The sequence below is a fragment of the Malaclemys terrapin genome, chromosome 3 (genome assembly GCF_027887155.1).
Source record: "Malaclemys terrapin pileata isolate rMalTer1 chromosome 3, rMalTer1.hap1, whole genome shotgun sequence".
Lineage (NCBI taxonomy): Eukaryota > Metazoa > Chordata > Testudines > Emydidae > Malaclemys > Malaclemys terrapin.
Genome location: NC_071507.1, coordinates 20,308,793 through 20,328,540, shown reverse-complemented (window position 1 = coordinate 20,328,540; position 19,748 = coordinate 20,308,793). Strand labels below are relative to the sequence as shown.

Here is a 19,748-nt window from a genome sequence, read left to right as displayed (position 1 = left end):
GTGGGGATGATCGAAGGGTCCAGGTGAGGCTATAGAGGTTGTGCAAAATAAATAAAGCGCACAAAAATAGTACATTTTAAATTATTTTAACTCTTACATAAGAATGGCCATACTGGGTGAGACCAATGGTTCATCTAACCCGGTATCCTGTCTTCTGACAGTGGCCACTGCCAGATGCTTCGAAGGGAATGAACAGAACAGGGCAGTCATCAAATGATCCATCCTGTCGCCCAGTCCCAGCACCTGGCAGTCAGAGGCTCAGGATTACCCAGAGCATGGCATTGCATTTCTGACCATCTTGTCTAATAGCCATTGATGGACCTGTCCTCCATGAACTTACCTTATTCTTTTTTTGAATCCAGTTAGTTTTGGCCTTTTAAAAAACTTACTCCAAACGAGCCCCGGAATAGTATGGCCTTTCAAGGTTACCAGTGTTGTAAACCTGCAAAACACACCCAGTGCTTTAGTGCTAACTGGTGTAGGATATAAGGATGTACAGCAGGCTGCTGATGCCTCTGCTAAGAAAATTATTAAATATAGACCTGCATGTAGCTGGATTTACCTTATAAAAAGTGTACAAGGCTCCTTTTGAAATTTGTATAGATCCAATGAAGTGGAAGTATGCATGCACAGAGACTGTAACAAAATTTTACTGGAGCACTAGATATCTTGAATGTAATTATTAAGGACCAAGGCAAAGGCACTGCTGAGCCTTAAAGGATGGCAGGGTGGTGCAGTCCCCACTCCATATGCTTGTAATGTGATTGTGCAGTGCTGTCAATCAAGTCTGATCAGTTGGGGAATGGGCACAGAGAAGGTGCTACCGTCTCCATTCCCACAGCTCCCTTGGTTAGAGAGCTAGCAAGAAAGTATTTCTGGCATCCTGCTGGCAGCTTTCATTTAATGTGAACATGGGAATGTCACTCCAGAGGAAGAGCTTGGCCCTACCCAACTGGGGAGTTAATTGGCCAAAGGCCACCCCAGTAGCTCTTAAAGCTTCTTTGTGCTATATTGGCTACTATAACCATATTTGAAGAAGGGGAAATTTGTTTTAATGCACATCCATAATAGCAACAGGGCAGGAATATCATGTGGAAGGTTCTAGTTGCACCTTTACCAGCCCCTAATTGCTGAGTTGGAATACCTCATTCTATTCTAAAAGTAGCAGCCTCTGGAGCAGTGATATTGTGAAGATTTTTTTAAAGTAAACTTTTTATACTCGATGCATGCAAGGATTTCAATTCAGCTCTGGAGGTAGAAGTGGTATACTAAAACTCCCTGCTCCTTTAAGGCCCTAGTGAACACTCACAAGGAAAAAACCTAATTAAGAATACCCTAAAAAGAACAATAGTGAATGGATTTGAATGTTGTTTAAAACTAATTGTTGGAAACACATACTCCTAGGGGAATTCTGCACCACTGCACAATGCAGAATTTGTGCTGCAGAGCTTCTGGCCGCCACTAGGGGCTGCTAGACTCTGCAGAGCAGAGCTCACATTGAGCAGAGTGCCCAGCGTGGCAGTAATTGAGGCTGCAAGCTCTGGCTACCAGACTTGATCCTCATTCTCTCGGAAACAGGAGAGGGAGCAGGAGACACCTCTGGCAAAGGGGGAGGAAGGGCAGGGCCACACCACACCACATCCCCTGGGACAATAAAGAAGCTGGCAGGGGGTAGGGGAGGGGTAAGTAAAGGCTCTGAGGAGTTGGGGGTGTCTGGACTCACCGCACAGCTGAGGTCTAGGGGTGCAGGTGTCTGGACTCTTGGGGGGAAGGAGGCTGCATGGGGTCCCAACTGGAACTGGATTGTCATAGGGGTTTCTTTAACTCTACTCCTAGGGGAATCTTTTTTGTTGTGGTGTGTATTGTTGACAGGTATTTTGAAATAAATTATCAAAATAATTGAAACTGGAGTGATTATATTTTGACAAATTAAATATGCAGAATTTTAAAATAGTGTGCACAGAATATTTAATTTTTTGGCACAGAATTCCCCCAGGAGTAAACACCACTAGCAGCACATGAAACATTTTAGTCCATTTTTAATTAGCTACAAGAAGACACTCTCCAAGATGGTCATGCTTTTAATATCCTCCACAGCTAGGACCAGAGCTGTCCCTAGGGGGGTGCAGAGCCTGGAACACAGGTGCTGAGTTTCTAATCTGCCAGGGGGTGTTCCACCCCCATTCCACCCCTCCCCCGAGCATGCTCTCCCCTCCACCCCAGCACCTCCAGCTGCCACAAAATATCCAATCCACAGCAGGCAGGAAGCACTGAGAGGGATAGAAAGACCAGTTGAATGATTACTGAGGACTAAAATCCAGCTACATTATTGTTTTCTTAGAAGAGATTGTACACCAGTTAATACACTGCTGCTATTCCACAGGAGTCAGAAACATCTTCCTATATCATGCTGCACTATGATAATGTGAGTAATAGTCCATTTGTGTAACTAATTACTACCCCCGTCATTTAATAACTATCAAATATGGAAGCTGGCTTATTGATTTACATTATTTGCTGAATGGGGATATCAGAAACCAAGAATTGATGCTTGGTATATTTACCAACTGTTGAGCACCTACATAAAAAAAAAAGGTGTTTAATATTAAGAAGTCTAAGATTGAACAAAGTCCTGTATAGTCAGTATGGGACTGGTTTTGGCAGCATATTTCCATAAGGTCAAAACATGAAAAATTAGACAGAAAATATCTAAATTGGTATTTACAAGATTAGATCAGCTTTTCAATCCTGTGTTAGGCTGTGTTTGGCAGGTTTATTACCAAGCTACCATGGCAACTAATGACCAGACACTAGATTGTGGCCCTGAAACTTATTGTTAAAGAATCTCAACTAGTAAATATTTTCATATGCAGTTAATGAAGGAAATTTTAGCAATTAAAAGCCAGAAGACATTGTCCCAGGTAGCTGAACTACAATGAAGTTTATTGAAGGGCTGTGGACTGAGAGGAAATACACTTGGATATAGGCATTAATGGATGAAGAGACATTTGCAGAAAGAAATGTACATTTGAAATTATAGGGCACAGTACAATCCTATACTTGCCATACACCCTAGTGGCTGTAGCAACTGCCTGGGTAAGAGAGGATGGAGGTTAGTCGGGCTTTTTGGATAGGAAATATTACTCTATTTTGGACAACTTTTGGAGAAAACAGATCTGAGGTAGTGCAGTTACTGCTAAGATTCCATAGTAAGAATTATTTCAAACTAGATATTACAGAAGCTAACAACTTGCACTGAAGATTTCTTACTTATCAAAACAGGATTAGTGTGAATGAATGTGCATGATAATACAGAGCAAAAGTGGTAAAATTTTAATTTATTTTAGTACTACTCTGGTGAGAGTTTTTAATGCAAAGTTTCAGTTATAGAATACTGCACTTCCATTTAAAAACAAAGTTTGCCTCTTGAAACCAGAGATTTTATTAAATTAAATTGATAAAAGTACATAAACTTAAGTGGGTTTTAGCAGAAATCGTGACATAGGGATTTTGTGAAGAAACCATACTCCAAACTATGCAGTGGTTCTCTCGCCGGTACTGCCATTTCCTTTAGTCACCTTATCGAGTGTTCACCTGCAAAGATAAGTTAACATGATCAGGCATGTGGATGGGAAACAATTATCAACATCCCTCACTTTAAAGATACCACTCCATATATAATCCTTTTGTATTCTGTACTTTAAGCTGGCTGCTGTAATTACCAATACTTGGTTTTGGTTACTGTTTTCCCACAAGGATTGTTTCATTTTTCATAGTTTCAGTTATCAGAAGACTGCTGAATTACATGTAAATGGCATATAACTCCTAGGAATATAAGGGTATGAAATACAATAATGGTAAAATATTTACTTTAAATATAAATCCTTAACGTAAGGGATATATCTTATTCGCAGCACTGTAATATAACATTAAACAGAACATGAAAATAATAATCAAAAATATTACTTACCACATCATCAATCTTAAGAATACTGCGGACAGTTTCTGTAGCTAGTGTCAGAGCACTGAGAGACACCAACAAAGGCTGGACCACCAACTCCTCCAGAATATTGGAAATTCCACCCTACAGAACCAGAATTGTATCCTCAGTTTGTATAAAGCAGATGCCACAAATCTGATTTAAACATACTTGTAAATTATCCCCAGTAGCCCCCCTGCCTACCACAGTTTAAAGAAAAAAATACTTTATTAGCAGATGGCCATATACAGTTCATTAGAACCCATTCAGTCCCCAGCAGGAATGCTGTGGTATAAAATTTATGTCGCAATACTCAGGAAATCCACTCAACACCAGATACTTGTGAAACTATGCCCACCCAATGCATAGTTTCCAATGCCCAGGCAAGAAGCTAGACACTCCAAGCTACTAAGGAAGCAAAGGGGAGGGTGTCAAAAAATAGGACAGCTCACAGCAGCGGACTGAGCAGATATTTTCCCTGGTGGCTACATCCTGTGCTCTTTAAAAAAAGTGATCTCTAGTTCTTATGGCTTAAAAACAAAAAACAGCCCGAACTACTGAAAGTAGCATTGCACTGGATGTCATGGCAGACTCTGGAACTCATATTACACACACACACTTCTGAGGGCACCTGAGACTTTTAGCAGACAAATGCATTACTAACTAGCAAAGATGTCTGGAAAATACGATTTCTAACCCATGGAAAATTGATGTTTTTTGGAACAAAATATTGTCCCATTTAGGACAAAAAGTAAAAACCTTGAAATTTCTCATGGGACAGAAATTCTAAAAAATTCCGTTTCAGGAGAACACAGAATTTTTTGGCTTGTTGGCTGCTCATCTGGAAGATGACAAGAAGAGAGGCATCCAGGCTGCAGGGGAGGTGGAGAGCTGGGTTGCTTTGCCTCCCTGCAGATCCCAGGCAGCCTACTTAGAAGTCATCATTTCAATTTTCCCAACAAAACTGAAAATTTAATTTTTGCAAAAAGGGCATTTACCATCAAAAAACATTTAGACTTCTAACCACTTTGTGACAGTGTACCCCATAAGTCTTTATGGGGTGTGTGTGTGTGTGCTTATAAATGTATGTATGACATAACTGGAATATGTTTTGTGCTGCCTGTGCCATGTAACATATCTCCGTAAAGGTTAGGATGAGTAGATACAGTAGACCATATTTGTACATATATATCATTTTCTACTTGAGGTTAAGAATATGGGCTGTATACTTGCTTGGTTTTTAAGCTTTGTGAGGCATTTGGTCAGCTTCTTTAGGAAGGAATTCGCAAGGTTAAGTACCTGATCAGGAAACATTTGGGGAACAATGCATCTTGGAATGCTCCAATCCACATAAAAAGTCTTCCTGGAGACATACAAGATACCATGTGGACAATGGCTTTGGCCTGTAAAGACTGAGTCATGCAGGGACATGTGACTTGCCCAGGTGACTCCAGAACTCCATCTTGGAGCTGGACTTTGCATAGGAGTGAGGGGGGTAGGTGTCTCTACCCACAAGAGAAAGTCTACTTAAACCCGTGGGAGACCCCTCCATTTTGTCTTCAGCTGGCTAAGGAAGGAGCCTCTCCACCCCCCAAGGATACTTGAAGGAAACTGGAACAAAGAACAGTAACTACAGGGGGTGTGAGTGATTGCTGGACACAGGCTAAAAGATTAGCCTGTAAAAGGGAGCATTCTGGAACAGGTGAGGAACTTATCTGTATTTAGTTTGATTAGACATAGATTTGCGCATTTTATTTTATTTTGCTTGGTGACTTACTCTGTTCTGTCTGTTACTACTTGGAACCACTTAAATCCTACTTTCTCTATTTAATAAAATCACTGTTTATTCATTAACTCAGAGTATGTATTAATACCTGGGGGAGCAAACAACTGTGCATCTCTCTCTATCAGTGTTATAGAGGGCGAACAATTTATGAGTTTGCCCTGCATAAGCTTTATGCAGGGTAAAACGGATTTATTTGGGTTTAGACCCCATTGGGAGCTGGGCATCTGAGTGCTAAAGACAAGCACACTTTTGTGAGCTGTTTTCAGGTAAACTTGCAGCTTTGGGACAAGTGATTCAGACCCTGGGTCTCTGTTGGAGCAGATGGGAGTGTCTGGCTCAGCAAGACAGGGTGCTGGAGTCCTGAGCTGGCAGGGAAAACAGGAATAAAAGTAGTCTTGGTACATTAGGTGGCAGCTGCCAAGAGGGTTTCTGTGATCCAACCCATCACACAGTTCTTCTAATTAATCAATTTTTAAAAGCACTGGTTATTTGGCGTCTCAGACCATGAAAAGGCTCAATTGTTATGTTGCAATGATATGGGAGGTTGACAGAGGACAGTTTTGGGCTACAACTTGGGCAACCTTTATCTGTCTTTATTCTTAAGTATTCTTCCTCAAAAAGAACTGAACATTTTAATTTACCATCACAGATGTATAATCCTTTTGTATATTACCTTTCTGATATTAATGCCTGCTGTTTTCTCTCCTTGTGCATGTCTGTTTCTCAGCTCTGTTACAGTAGAAATAGGGTTAAGGCCTGCATTTTCAGCCAGTGTAGATGGGATGACTTCCATTGCATCTCCATATGCACGGACACAGTATGAGTCCATACCACTCAAAGTGCGAGCATACTCATTCAAGCGCAGTGCTAATTCGATCTCTGGTGCTCCACCTCCCGCAATTAGAGCTCTGGGGAAAAAAAAAAAAAAAAGTAAAATTCGATTAAAAAAATACAAGCTGTGGCCTTTGACAAATGTTTAAGTGGTTACAGTTTACTGTATTATTGGTATATGAAGCCACTACATAATAGAAAGCATTACCTTTTTTTAACTAAACAACGTATGACACACAGAGCATCATGAATTGAACGCTCAGCTTCTTCCATCACTAGTTTGTTGGATCCACGTACCACAATTGTAACAGTTTTTCCAGGGCTTGCACAGCCTGTAATCTAGAACATAAAAACATAGTTGGACCAAAAAAAAAACCACTTAAGGAAACTTAAAATCTGGGACATTACCCACTAGCAGTAATACAAATGATAATAGAAGCAAATACTGTTGCATACTACAGAAAAATCTAAAAGTTACAGCTCTCATTCATTTCTAGAACAGGCAAGTTTTGAGGTACCACCCCTTAAAATTATATTACTATCTTATAATCAGCAAGGAAAGATGTTTATTTCTGTTCCTTACCTTTATTAGCTTCCCAGAACCATTTAGGTTGACCTCCTCTGCCAATTCAGCAGATCCCAACGTATCAGCAATGAATTGATCAATGTGAGCAACTGGCTTGGTTCCAATTGTCTACAGGAACAAGTTAAACCACAAATTAAACAGGCAAAACATACAGTTTAGTGTACTTTTCTATACATTATAGTTGGTTCATAACTGCTTTAATATAGATGCCCTACTCTCCTCTCCCCTCCCCACCCCCCCAGAGCCTCACCATTTGCTAATTTTCTTGGAGATAAAATGGAATGAGAGTATAGTTAAGTCTTTTGGAGGTATTTATCCTGTTTATTCATAGGTTTTGTGAACACTTTCCCCCCTCCCCCCAACACACACACGGAGAGAGGGGAAGAGGATTGGGGAGTGTTCACAAAGTCCACTCCAATAAAACAAGGTGTTATGGTCCATTTAAGTTATATAGTAGTGACAGGGTATAGATATCCTTCAGCACAGCTATTTAAACAAAACACTTCCTTACCTTACATATAAATTCAATGTCTTCTCTTTCAATATCTTTAATCACCATGATCTTCATTTTGTTCAAGAAATGTAGTGCTAGATCACTAAGAGCATCCCTAAAATCAAAGACAGTTCAAAAAGTGAATGCACAACACTATAAAACCAATATTGCTAGCATGTGATTATTAGTTATAATTAGGATTTGTGTCATAGTAATAAAAATCCTCTGAAGAATTTCAGTATTGGCTTATAAAAAACGACATAAAATTGTGAAGTGGGAGATATGTTAATTGTTCAGAGAGTGTGTGACAGAACTTGCATGCTCACTGAAAGTACAGGGACTTCGGAAGCAACCAGTTTTTGAAATTTCCCTTTGATGTTAGTGTTACAATTCAGCTTCAGCTTATGAAGAGTACTGATGCTTTACTCTAATCTAATAAAAAGAACAGGAGTACTTGTGGCACCTTAGAGACTAACAAATTTATTAGAGCATAAGCTTTCGTGGACTACAGCCCACTTGATATGCATCCGAAGAAGCGGGCTGTAGTCCACGAAAGCTTATGCGCCAATAAATTTGTTAGCCTCTAAGGTGCCACAAGTACTTCTGTTCTTTTTGCGGATACAGACTAACACGGCTGCTATTTCTGAAATCTAATCTAATAGTTACTTAGTAATCAGAAATGTTATTTTTTCAGGCAGTTAGCATACCGTAGAATGGACTTCTGAATGAGCAGCACATTGCATCCAGCCTTTTTAATTTGTTTAACTAAGTTTAGAATGTAGGCTCTCTCTTCACGCAATACTCTGTCCATTTGAGCATAGTCAGAAACAACGATCTGGTTGTCCATCTATTAAAAGAGAAAAATATTTAATGTCTTCAAAAATTACTGAATTTAAGCTCAAATTTAAGTACATTTCTTGTTGTTCATGCTGTTTCTATAATTCAGTGCAGTTGTGATATAAGGCAAACAAGAATGAATACACCATTGCATCTACACACATTTTAATGTTTCAATACAAGGACTTGTGGTTTTACAACCTTTTACTACTACATGATAAGTTTAAAACTAATGGGGTTCTGATATAATTTGTGGAACAGGAAAGTTATGTATGACCAATAACAGACTTAGGCTTAGTCTACACTAGAGTTAAGTTAACATAAGGCAGTTTACATTGACGTAATTATGTCAGTGTCTACACTAGAATGCTGCTTCCGCTGAAGTAAATGGCCTGCTAACTGACATCATAACTCCACCTCCACAAGAGACATAGCACTTATGTTCCTGTAGTTAAGGTGACGCAACTTACTTGGGCTGTTGGCTGTCATTCTTGTCAGTTTCACGGCTGCTGAGCTCACACGAAACCGACAAGAATGTTAATTTCACTGCTGGCAGGCTCAATGCTAGGCTAAGCTGGCCCGGGTGCCAGACTCACAGCTGGAGTCCCCACACTGGGGTAACAGCCTGAGCTGTGAGCCCAGTGCGGGGCTGAGCCCTGACCTGCTGCTCTGAGCCAGACAGTGCCATGAAACTGATGCCAGGCTCACAGCTCAGACTGTCATCCCGCCAGTAGGTGGGAGGCTCCTGCTGTGAGCCCCACACGGCTGTCAGTGCCCCACTTCAGTCAGTGCAAGTGCTCCTGATGGGGATGCGCATCACCAGCAGAAAGAGGGTTGCGTGGACACCAAAAGCCGACTGAACTACTGCGATGGCTTCTACAGTGATGACAAGCCCTTAAGGAGTTTTTTTTTTCTTCGTTATCTGAATTACATGTAAATCCCCATGCACAAAGATGATATTAAATCCAGCAGGATCAGGCTAACTCACATCAGTCTTTGGAGCAGACAAGCAAAACTGAATGAGACCAATCTTGGCTTTTTCCACTCTAGTTACACCAGTATTCGCCAGCTTCTGAGTGAGGACTAGTCCTTCAACCAGTTCACAATCATCAATTGTTCCACTGGAAACAAGAGTAGTAAAACATGAAATTAATGTTTTAGGGAAGCAATTTTTAAAAGTTGGACAAGTTACTTTAATTAACAGAATTGCTAGATATGGATTGCTACTTACCCAAGCTTTTTAACAATTTTAATGTCTCTCAGATCTACACCGCTAGCTGTAGTTGGATCAATCACCTTCATCACTGCATCCACACTCATTGGAGAAAGGAGACTAGAGTACTGAGATACAACCTAAAGGGATTTAATTAAGATAAATAAACTTAGTGTGAGGAAGAACACTTACAAAATTTTACTCAACTTTGAAAAATAATGCAATTTAGTGGCATAATCAAAATTAAGATAATACCAATTTCAAAATGACACTAGCAAGGCATTCATAATCTCATTGCTTTTCTTTTGTGTTTATAACCCTATACAGTTTGAAAATGAAATCTGATTTCTTCATTTTTTCCCTTCCAATAAGTAATTTATTACTGTAGTATTACTCGTACATGCTGAATTACCAACAGAAGGTAGGACAATTGCTTCTGTGGTAAAAACTATGCTCAGGCCTAGCACAGTGGTTCTCAATTGGGGGGTAGGCACATCAAACTTTATAGAGGGTACAGCAAGCCTTCCCACTTACTCATGGGGTCGCAACACCACTTGAATTTGGCTTGTCCACCCCCCCATCATGGTGGGGGTGGCCGGACCAAATTTGAGTGAGTGGTATTGCGACCTGGCATACAGACAGAACATTGAAGGGAACCTCAGAGCTCTGCCCCACATTTTTCTGTTGGAGGAAGACCCCCTCCTTGTCTTCAGTCATCCCAAGGAGATGCCTTTAAAATGAATTCCCCAATGCACAGTGACTTGTAGAGAAAAGAAAGTACAGCCTGGGTCCGTATTATTCTTTTTTGCATAGACTCTACAGGACCCATTGGGGAAGTGACCCATGTATACATCTCCTCTGCTGCCCAATGTGGACCCTCCCAAACCCATTCCCCCTGTATAGATTCTGGTGTCAGAAAGCTCTCTGCAGGGTCCCAGGAAGGAGACGGATTGTGCCACAAAGGCAACCAACATCACTTCCACAATAGAATGGTGAGATCTGTGCACGCAGGCCCCTCCTCTGTGCTGATCACGGGATGTTGTGACCTCTGGCTCTCCCCTCCCCCATTAAAAAAGCAAGTAAGAAAACATTTAACTTGACATAAAAGAACGGCCTGGATTTTGCAAACTGGGTCAGAGAGCAGGTATGGTAGGTAAAGCTTGTAATCAACTGCAATATTATTCAGATATGGAGGAAACATTTTTAAAGTAAACTTTTGATTCAAAAGTGTAATAGAACTACATGAAAATTGTGTCTTCATAGTCTTTGCATTTAAAGGCATAGTAAACTTGAAATCTCATCTTTTTAGGGAATAGAAATAAGCTGCTTTTGGGAGCTTTCCCTGACAATTTGGGGAGTCAGGCGCTTAAAATGACTGTTTAAAAAAAGTTTCTCCCCACTGCAGTGTGAAAAACCCACACGAACAGAGGAAATAGTGTAATGGACTACACACAAGATGACATTAAATGCCCAAAGTAAGCCAGCTGAAAGAGAGGACAATTTTTTTCACTCTTCTTTCAGTTTTAGTAATCTTAGGTGTTATCTAAATATAGTAGATAAAAATTTCAGACTGAAATGTGACTAAGATTAAATTCAGTTAAATTTTTAGGTTGCAAGTTAATGCGAATCATAGAATATCAGGGTTGGAAGGGACCTCAGAAGGTCATCTGGTACAACCCCCTGCTCAAAGCAGGACCAATTCCCAACTAAATCATCCCAGCCAGGGCTTTGTCAAGCCTGACCTTAAAAACCTCTAAGGAAGGAGATTCCACCACCTCCCTAGGTAACCCATTCCAGTGCTTCACCACCCTCGTAGTGAAAAAGGTTTTCCTAATATCCAACCTAAACCTCCCCCACTGCAACTTGAGACTTTGTTCTGTCAGCATCAATCAATTGCAGCATCATGAAAAGTCAGCATGCTCTAGACGACCAGGAACAGTTACTGAAATTATCTATTGTCCCAACTAATCTGGTACATATGAAACAATAATATAAACCACACCAAAAAAGTCAGTACAAAGAAAACAGTCTAGTTAAAAGAAGATCTGAATTCAGCTAATAAATGGATGAATTACTGGATTTAAAAGATCAGTATTTATTGTTTGTATTATGGTAGCACCTAGAGAATTCATTTTGCTAAACACTATAGAAATATAGAACAAAGGGACAAATGACATACAAAGAGTGGGAAAATGTGTAAAACAATACCCATGAACACACAGAGTTAATTTACGTAGAATAACCCCCCATCCACCCCCACTAACTGAATAATTACTACCTTTGAATTCAGTGAAGTAGTTGCACTATTTAGCAAGGTTTCTCTGTCGCTTAGTTCAACTGGCTGTCCCATGTCGGTCAAGACTTCAGTACTCTTATCCAAAGCTTTCTGGAATGACTCCGAAATGATGGTGGGATGAATTCCTATTAGAAGTTTAAATTCAAGTTTTCAGACTAATTGTTCACTTAACTTTACCATTTGATTTTCTTAAAATTTTAGAAGCTGGTTCATTCCACTTACAATCTCATCCCAGCTTCATCTTTTGCCAGAAACTGGGAATGAGCGACAAGGGATGGATCACTTGATGATTACCTGTTCTGTTCATTCCCTCTGGGGCACCTGGCACTGGCCACTGTCGGAAGATAGGATACTGGGCTAGATGGACCTTTGGTCTGACCCAGTAGGGCCATTCTTATGTTTGTACAATACCCTTTGATTTTTGGACGGATAGTGATAAATTATCTAAAGCTAACATTTCAACAGAAACAGTTTTATTATTTGTAGTTTTCTCTACTTGAATAATGAAAGTGAACTAGTCTCAGTTTTACTTATTAATTCTCATTATCTCCCTGAAGTGTTTGAAGCCCAAATACTTACATCCCACAAACCTGTATTCATCAGCTTTAAGAGTGTCATGAAAACAAATATATTCACATTATGTTTGTAAAATCTTTACGAACAAAACTGGGTTCAGACCTAAGTAACCTTAACAGTTGTTCTTTATGGTGCCCCATCACCCCCAAAGGGGTTTTCCAAACGACTTTAGGACGCACCCAATATCCCTTTGCCTTGTCACAAGGAGCTGCTTTGGCTGCCAATACCAGCTGCACATCCCCTACTTCTGATCTTGGTGTTACACACACGCTTTCTGTAAACCATACTTCTTGCTTCTATAGCAAGACGGGCTGCAGACAATATTGCTGGCTAGCACCAGCAGCGGGAGAAGGTTTAGAGAGAATGGGCAGCTGGCAGCAGCAAAGGGGGAAGAAAAGAGAGCAGAGCCTTTGGGAGGTGGGACAAGAAATGAGGCAGGATGAACAAAAATGAGAATGGAAAAATAGGAAGAAAAGAAGGGGGAAAAAAAAAAGAAGAGGACAGAAACTGGCAAGATAAGGCAATAACTGCAGGGGATGGTGTAAGGGTATACTGGTAATAAGGGGGAGTGGGTGGGTGTAAGACAAGGTTGGAAATCGCTGCTATAATTGCCCACTAACATGCAAACTCAATATTACAGAGCTTGAAACAGATTTTGATTGGGATCCTTTTTACTGTTCTATTGTAATTTCTCCCCATTTTCAAAGGTTTCAAGGTGATAACTATCTGGGTATTGCACACACAAATTTATGTCAAAATTTTACAAAGAGAGATATTCAAGTATTACCTAGAGATACTACATTAATAAGGACCATTCTAGGCTAGGTTATATTTAATAGATTTATACACAGAGTCACGTACTTTGGTAATTTGATTTATTCAGATATTTATATGGCCTTCCCATCAACACAGTATCCCTGTGCTTCATAGTCATTAGCGAATTTACCACTGAGGTAAGGAAGTACCAACATTCCCCAATTTATACATATGAAACTGGGGCACAAAAAGATTCAAGTGACTTGCCCATGGTCACACAAAGTCATGGCAAAAACTGGGAATTGAACCCAGATCTCTCAAATCCCAGTCCAATGTTTTAACTACATCCTTCCTCTCAGACGGTAATGCAGTTCGCTTCAGGTCTGACAGTTAGTTCTGCCTTAATATAGGTGACTACTTATAAGTATCCCCCTTTGATAATTCCAATGTGCTTATTTAATAAAGTGACTTGCCTTGCAGACCATTCCACTGTTCAGCACCAGTATAAGTGGACTACTTCTCATGTGCCTACTATACTTTTATGATGGTAGGGTTAAGAGCTGACAGGGCTCTCCTGCCCTGTGAATTGACCAGCATGAGCACTGTTGTGGCAGAGAGGCACTGCATGACTGCCTTGTTTATAGAGGGAGAGATCAATCCCTACTTGAGGCAAGCTTTTTTCGATTTAAGTTTTTTTTGTTTGAAAAGCAAGCCTTTATAAAAAAAAATAGGGAAATTTAAAATAAAAACAATCCGTTGAAGCAAGGAATATAAACTGTTCTGTTCAGCCCCTACTGGCTTCTTCACACAGCATCTGGTTGCTGCTGGCATGCTGTTACAGTTCTGCTGTACCAGTGCTCATAAGAATTTATACTGCTTTACACATTCCAAGCCTTTTACAAACATCAATCCTCTCAATAGTAATGTGAAATAAATATCCCTATTTTACAAAAAATAAAGACCAGGTGATCTGCTCAAAGCCCAGCAAGAGTTCCTAGCTCCAAATTGTGGGTTAATTTCTTCATACCACACTATTTCACCCATTACGAACTATTATCTATACAAAATTTCATAACGTATCTCAGCATTTCAATAGCTATACTTGATCCATAATACTGGAAGCAGATTCAGTCTCAAAAACATGAAGCTAAATGATTTGAGATTGCCACCAGAAATAAGACATTAACAAGTACAGAAACAAAGCTCTTTTGAGTTAGTGGTAAAACACTGATTTGAAAAGTAAGAAGTTATACAATTAATGGACTTTCACTAACCAAAAACCAATCTTATTAAAATTCAGTTATATATAATTAACTCTTCCAGGCATCTTCCCTTTTCCCTTTTTATTAAAGCCAACCAGTAAAACATACCTTTCTGAAGAAGTCTGGAACAGGCATCCAAGAGAGCACCAGCAATGACAACGACAGATGTGGTGCCATCACCAGCCTCAATATCTTGTGCCTTGGACAGCTCTACCAACTAAATGAAGACAGTTTGAGAACTTGTGACATGATTTATTGGAACCAGTTAATTACGTACCAGTGGTGCATAAAAGTAAGAAGGAAAAAGATTTAATATTCCAGTGGGGATTGCTTAGAGTGGTTTTACTTATTAACTTTAAATATACAGATCGGTTCTCCTTACGTGTGTGTGTGTGTGTGTGTGTGTGTGTGTGTGTGTACACACACACACATTTTCCCATGATTATAAAAGGTACAAATACATATTTTATCCCACTTATGTTCTGTATTGCTTATACACAGGTATAAAGTGTCCTGTGAGGTCCATACAGCGGGAAATTCCTTGCTTCTTGACTGACCAGCAACATTGCTCATTTATACAGGCAATGTTACCAACATCTCCTTGTCCTAAGGTATAACTTTAACCCATGACATTATGACAGGGATTAGAGTAAAGATGCCCAGTTTACTGTCAGTTAATCAGAATCTAAGAATCCTCCCATAAACCACTGTTGTGCAGAGTACATAAAGCTTAATTATTGCATTACACCCAAATCATCATTTGAAGTTTGGATTTTTAGGCTGTCCCCACCCCCAAGATCCATGTAAAGAGCATCAAGGCCTGAACTTCAGTGCATTGCAGACTTGCTGTGCTGCAACACCAGTGTTCTTTAGTGCCCTGCAGCTTTCTAGAACCACATTTATCCTCTCCTCAGCTCCATGAACACCCTGAATTAATCTGATACCTCCTTAGATTTTTCTGCCAACCAGGTTGGGATATACTGGTTTACAGGCTGAAATTAAAAGTTATTTACCATTTTGGCTGCAGGATGTAGAACCTGCATTTGTTTCAGAATAGTTGCACCGTCATTTGTAATTGTCACATCTCCTTTACCATCTTGAATCTGAAAAAAAACCCACAACATACTTATAACTAAGGCTGAGTTTGTCAAGGAGGTTACGGATTCCATGACTTCTGCAGTGGCCGGTGCGCCTGGACAGGGAACTGCCTGAGCAGCTCAGGCAGCCCCTGGGTCAGTCGCACCAGCCGCTGCTAGGGCAGTATCAGCCACCCTGCCCCATCCCCCAGCAGAAGCAGGAGTTTGGGTGTGGGAGGAGTCAGGGGGTTGGGGCATGTGACAGGGCGAGGCGGGCTCTGGGCAATGCTTATCTAGGGGGGCTCCCCAGAAGCTGTGACATTCCCCTCCCTCAGCCCCTAGGCGGAAGCGTTGCCACAGGGCCGGCTCCAGGCACCAGCGCAACGAACAGGTGCTTGGGGCGGCCAATGGGAACGGGCGGCACGTCCAGCTCTTCGGCGGTGGGTCCCTCACTCCCTCTTGGAGGAAAGAACCTGCTGCCGAATTACCGCCGAAGAATGAAGCGGTGGTGGTAGAGCTGCCGCCGATTGCAGGTTTTGGTTTTTTTTGCTGCTTGGGGCGGCAAAAACGCTGGAGCCGGCCCTGCATGGCCAGACAGCTCTGAGCACTGCTGCCGCCGCCCCTACTGGCCGCAGTTCCCAGCCAATGGGAGCTGCAGAGCCGTTGCTTGGGGCAGAGGCAGCGTGCAGAGCTGCCTAGTCACGCCTCCACCTAGGAGCTGAGCGAAGCGGATGTTACCGCTTCTGGGGAGGCATGGAGCCGGGTAGGGAGCTTGCCCCAGCCCCTCAAGATTTAGTCAGGGGTATATAGTAGAAATCATGGATGGGTCACAGGCCGTGAATTTTTGTTTACTGCCTGTGACCTGTCCATGACTTTTACTAAAACTACCCATGACTAAAACGTAGCCTTACTTATGACCTTAGATGCAGAAGACATTTTTTAACATTAAGATCCATAAAATATTTGATGTTTCCTTTAAACCAAAGGATTTCTTACTACTATTAAAGTTTCAATGTATTGCCTTTTTCAACAACAATCATCAATACATAGTCATGTAACTAGAAGTTATCTTGATGATTAGCAAATACAAAAAACCAAAATGAAACTATTCTTGTAAAAAAACTTTGAAATTTGCTAAAGTATTTATACTTGGTTTTAAAAATAATTAGACACTTGTCTCAAAGCTTACCATTTTATCCATTCCTTTTGGTCCAAGGCTTGTTCTAATAGCATCAGCAACCGCTGAGAAGGGAGTGAAAATGAGATGCTTTTATGCAACAGTCACTGACATTCAGCTTTAAATTAAAACTGGTAAATGCTAAGGAAATTTCAAAAACTATAACAGTCTGAACATAATCAGTTCTTCTGTCCAGAAAAGGACAAACTCCTCTGACAAACTCTCACATGGAGCCATTTAGTTCCACTTTATTAAAAGTTTTACTGGTTTATTAAAAGTCTGAAAAACTTACTCATATAGCATAAGTACACTTAGGAAAAAATAAAGTGTATGGCATTCATGGTTGATTCTAACACCTGGGCCTTGTCTACACTACCAAGTTTTGTCATCAAAAGCTGCCTTTTGCCTATAAAACAGGGGTGTACACACTACAAAGCTATTTTGGCAGCAAAACTCTGCTTCTTGCCGACAAATTAAAGCCACCTCAACGAGAAGCATAAAGCTTTTTGCCGCAAAATTAAAACGACAAAGCATTAGTGTAGACACTGCTGTTTGTTTTGTCCACATAACTGGCTTCTGCCAGTATCCCACAATGCCTGCCCTGACCGCTCTGCTCACTGTTTTGATCTTTGCTGCCCTGCAGGCATGCACTCCTCCCCTTTCAAAGCTCTGGGAAGTATCTGACAGCTGAGCATGCTGCTGCATTTGGGGAACAAAGAGCAAATCATTAGCATGGAACGCTCCTGTTCTGCCCTGCACTAGGAACACAGGGTAGGCAGACTGCTGCTGCAGCGAGCAAAGGGGGGGGATGGGGCAGACTGCTGTGCTGCTTTGACATTCCTCAGCAGGGAGAGCTCACAGAGCTGCTCCTAGCAGCTGAGGAGGCTGTGGAAGAGCTCAGAGGGAATCAGAACCATAGGCGGGCAGAAGGAGCTGCCTCGGACAGCTGTGCAGAGCAGAGGTGGGGCTGATGTGGGGGGGTCCCCGTCCCCCAGGATAGGTCGGCCAGCCTGCTGTCTCCCCTGCCCCAGACACACAGCTCTCCTTCTCCCTACACACTTCCATTGAAAAAGCAGCTGACAATCCACTAGGACGCCCCTGGAACCATGGGACTGAGAAACAGGGATCATATGAAGCTGTGACCTGCCCCAAGAGGCATTGCAAACCCTTCCCAAAGCACCCTGCGGCCAGTTGCACAGTGGGATAGCTACCACAGTGCACTGCTCTCTGTGTCGATGCCACAGCTGTTAGTATGACGCTCTGCCGACACAAGCAGCTAGTGTGGACATGCCACAGTGCTTTTAATTAAAGCACTTTAATTAAAGTGGCATAACTTTTGCTGTCAGAACTTTGTAGCCTAGACCAGACTCTGGGACGTAATAAACACAATCAACAGCTGATGATTTGAATGAAGTATTTTAAAATCCAATGGGGGTACTAATGACATTACATGCCACACTTAAAAACGCTGAATGGTTTCACTGGTCTGATAGTGGGTTACGATGCCTTTTCTCCAGCTATTTTGACCAGGGCTTGTATCAATTGCCACCTACAGGCTTTTCCCCCCCACCAGCTTCTGGTCCTGGCACCATACCAGTTACATTTAAATAAAACACCACCGCACTAGCAGAAAAAAAAAAGGAACAAGTATAGTGGGGTGGGGAGAAGACTCTTCCCAACAGAAACGGCCCGAGCAGGGTCCCCTAAAGGGAAGAACTGGCTCAGCGGCTGTGCCTGAAGCGCTCAGGCCCACATGAACAGGCAAACCGCACACAATGATAGAGCAAAACTGAACTGCGTTCAAACGCCTGGGAGCGCTGAGCCCGCCTGACAGCGGCGGGCCCGACTGCCCCAGACCCCGCTCGCCCTGAGGGCGCCGGGCCCCGCCAGCGGGCGAGGGGCGGGGTCCGTGTGATGGAGCCCCCGCCCCCGCCCCCGGGGCTGAGGGGGATCAGCGACTTTAGGAAGAAGCTACCGCGTCCTCCTATTAAGGACAGCGAGCGAGTCGCTCCCCAGAGACCCTCCCCCCCCCACGCCGTGAGCGGGGGAGATTTCCTCAGCCCCCTTCCTTCGCCTCGCCAGCCCAGCCCCCTCCGCTCCCCTCCCCCGCAGGCCGAGCCGCTCCCTCCCCAGCTCGGGTACTGCCTCCCCCGGCCCAGGCCGCTCTTCCCCTACCCCAGCCCCGCTGCAGCCTCCCCGGGCGGGCCGCACCTTTGCCTGCGGAGATGTTGCTGAAGCGGATCTGGGCGGGCTTGTCCCGGTCCTGATAGGCGCTTCTTTTGCGGCCCCCATTGCCGCCCGTGAAAGCTCTGGACCCCGCGTTCTCCGGCATGGCGACTCCTCCGCGCCCCGCTGCTTCTAAGCTCCGGATGGAGACGGATCGGCCTGGCCCCCCCGCACTAACGATCCCCGCCGCGAAGCTTCCAGAACGCGCCGCCTCAGCCTCCCCGCGCTTCAGGGCCAAGAGAAAGGGGGGAGGGGCCGGGCTAGAGCGGCGCGTGACGTCATTGGGGACCGCCTCTCCCGCGCGCGCTTGTCGGCCGGGGCCGAAGGCAATGTCTGCGCGAGGTGATGGGTGGGGCTGGCGCAGCCATCTTGCGAGGCGGGGCTTTCGCTGCTAGCAACGGAAACTCCAAGTCCGCTACGTTACAGCGAGCACAGTCAGCCGGCTGCCGGCCCCGCCCTCGGAAGGAGCGGCTCGTGCGGAGCGGGCGGGGCTGGAGGGGGATCTCTCAGGAGCGGCCCGAGACTGGGTCCGTGCGGAGCGGTCCGTTCCGAGGCTATCCCGGGGGGCGGGTCATGGACCCACGGGCACGGGGCAGCGCCTCTCCCGGAAGCGGCAGCTTGGGGTCCTCCTGCCCTCTCGGGTCGCCGAGCGGA

At 43.1% G+C, this 19,748-nt stretch overlaps 1 protein-coding gene across 1 annotated transcript; it reads right to left on the bottom strand.

Annotated features, from left to right (window-relative positions):
* Window positions 1-2,922: 2,922 nt before the first annotated feature.
* On the bottom strand, window positions 2,923-19,347 carry CCT4 (chaperonin containing TCP1 subunit 4). Its single transcript, XM_054021622.1, has 14 exons — window positions 19,080-19,347; window positions 16,881-16,933; window positions 15,629-15,718; window positions 14,724-14,832; window positions 12,004-12,146; window positions 9,744-9,865; window positions 9,501-9,633; window positions 8,383-8,522; window positions 7,694-7,790; window positions 7,180-7,290; window positions 6,805-6,935; window positions 6,439-6,673; window positions 3,971-4,084; window positions 2,923-3,594 (listed from the first exon to the last, which is right to left on the bottom strand). Exons 1-14 carry the CDS (start codon window positions 19,198-19,200, stop codon window positions 3,580-3,582), a joined length of 1,614 nt encoding a protein of 537 aa, XP_053877597.1. The 5' UTR covers window positions 19,201-19,347; the 3' UTR covers window positions 2,923-3,579.
* Window positions 19,348-19,748: the final 401 nt, after the last annotated feature.

What these genes read in the sequence shown, in the direction of transcription:
- CCT4 (XM_054021622.1), bottom strand. Translation starts at nt 19,200, where the DNA reads ATGCCGGAGAACGCGGGGTCCAGAGCTTTCACGGGCGGCAATGGGGGC. An exon ending in TACATCCTGCAGCCAAAATG is followed by an intron (nt 14,833 to 15,628) that starts GTAAATAACTTT and finishes GTCTTCATTTAG; the next exon opens with TTGGTAGAGCTGTCCAAGGC. An exon ending in GTTCTGGGAAGCTAATAAAG is followed by an intron (nt 6,936 to 7,179) that starts GTAAGGAACAGA and finishes TTTATGTTCTAG; the next exon opens with ATTACAGGCTGTGCAAGCCC.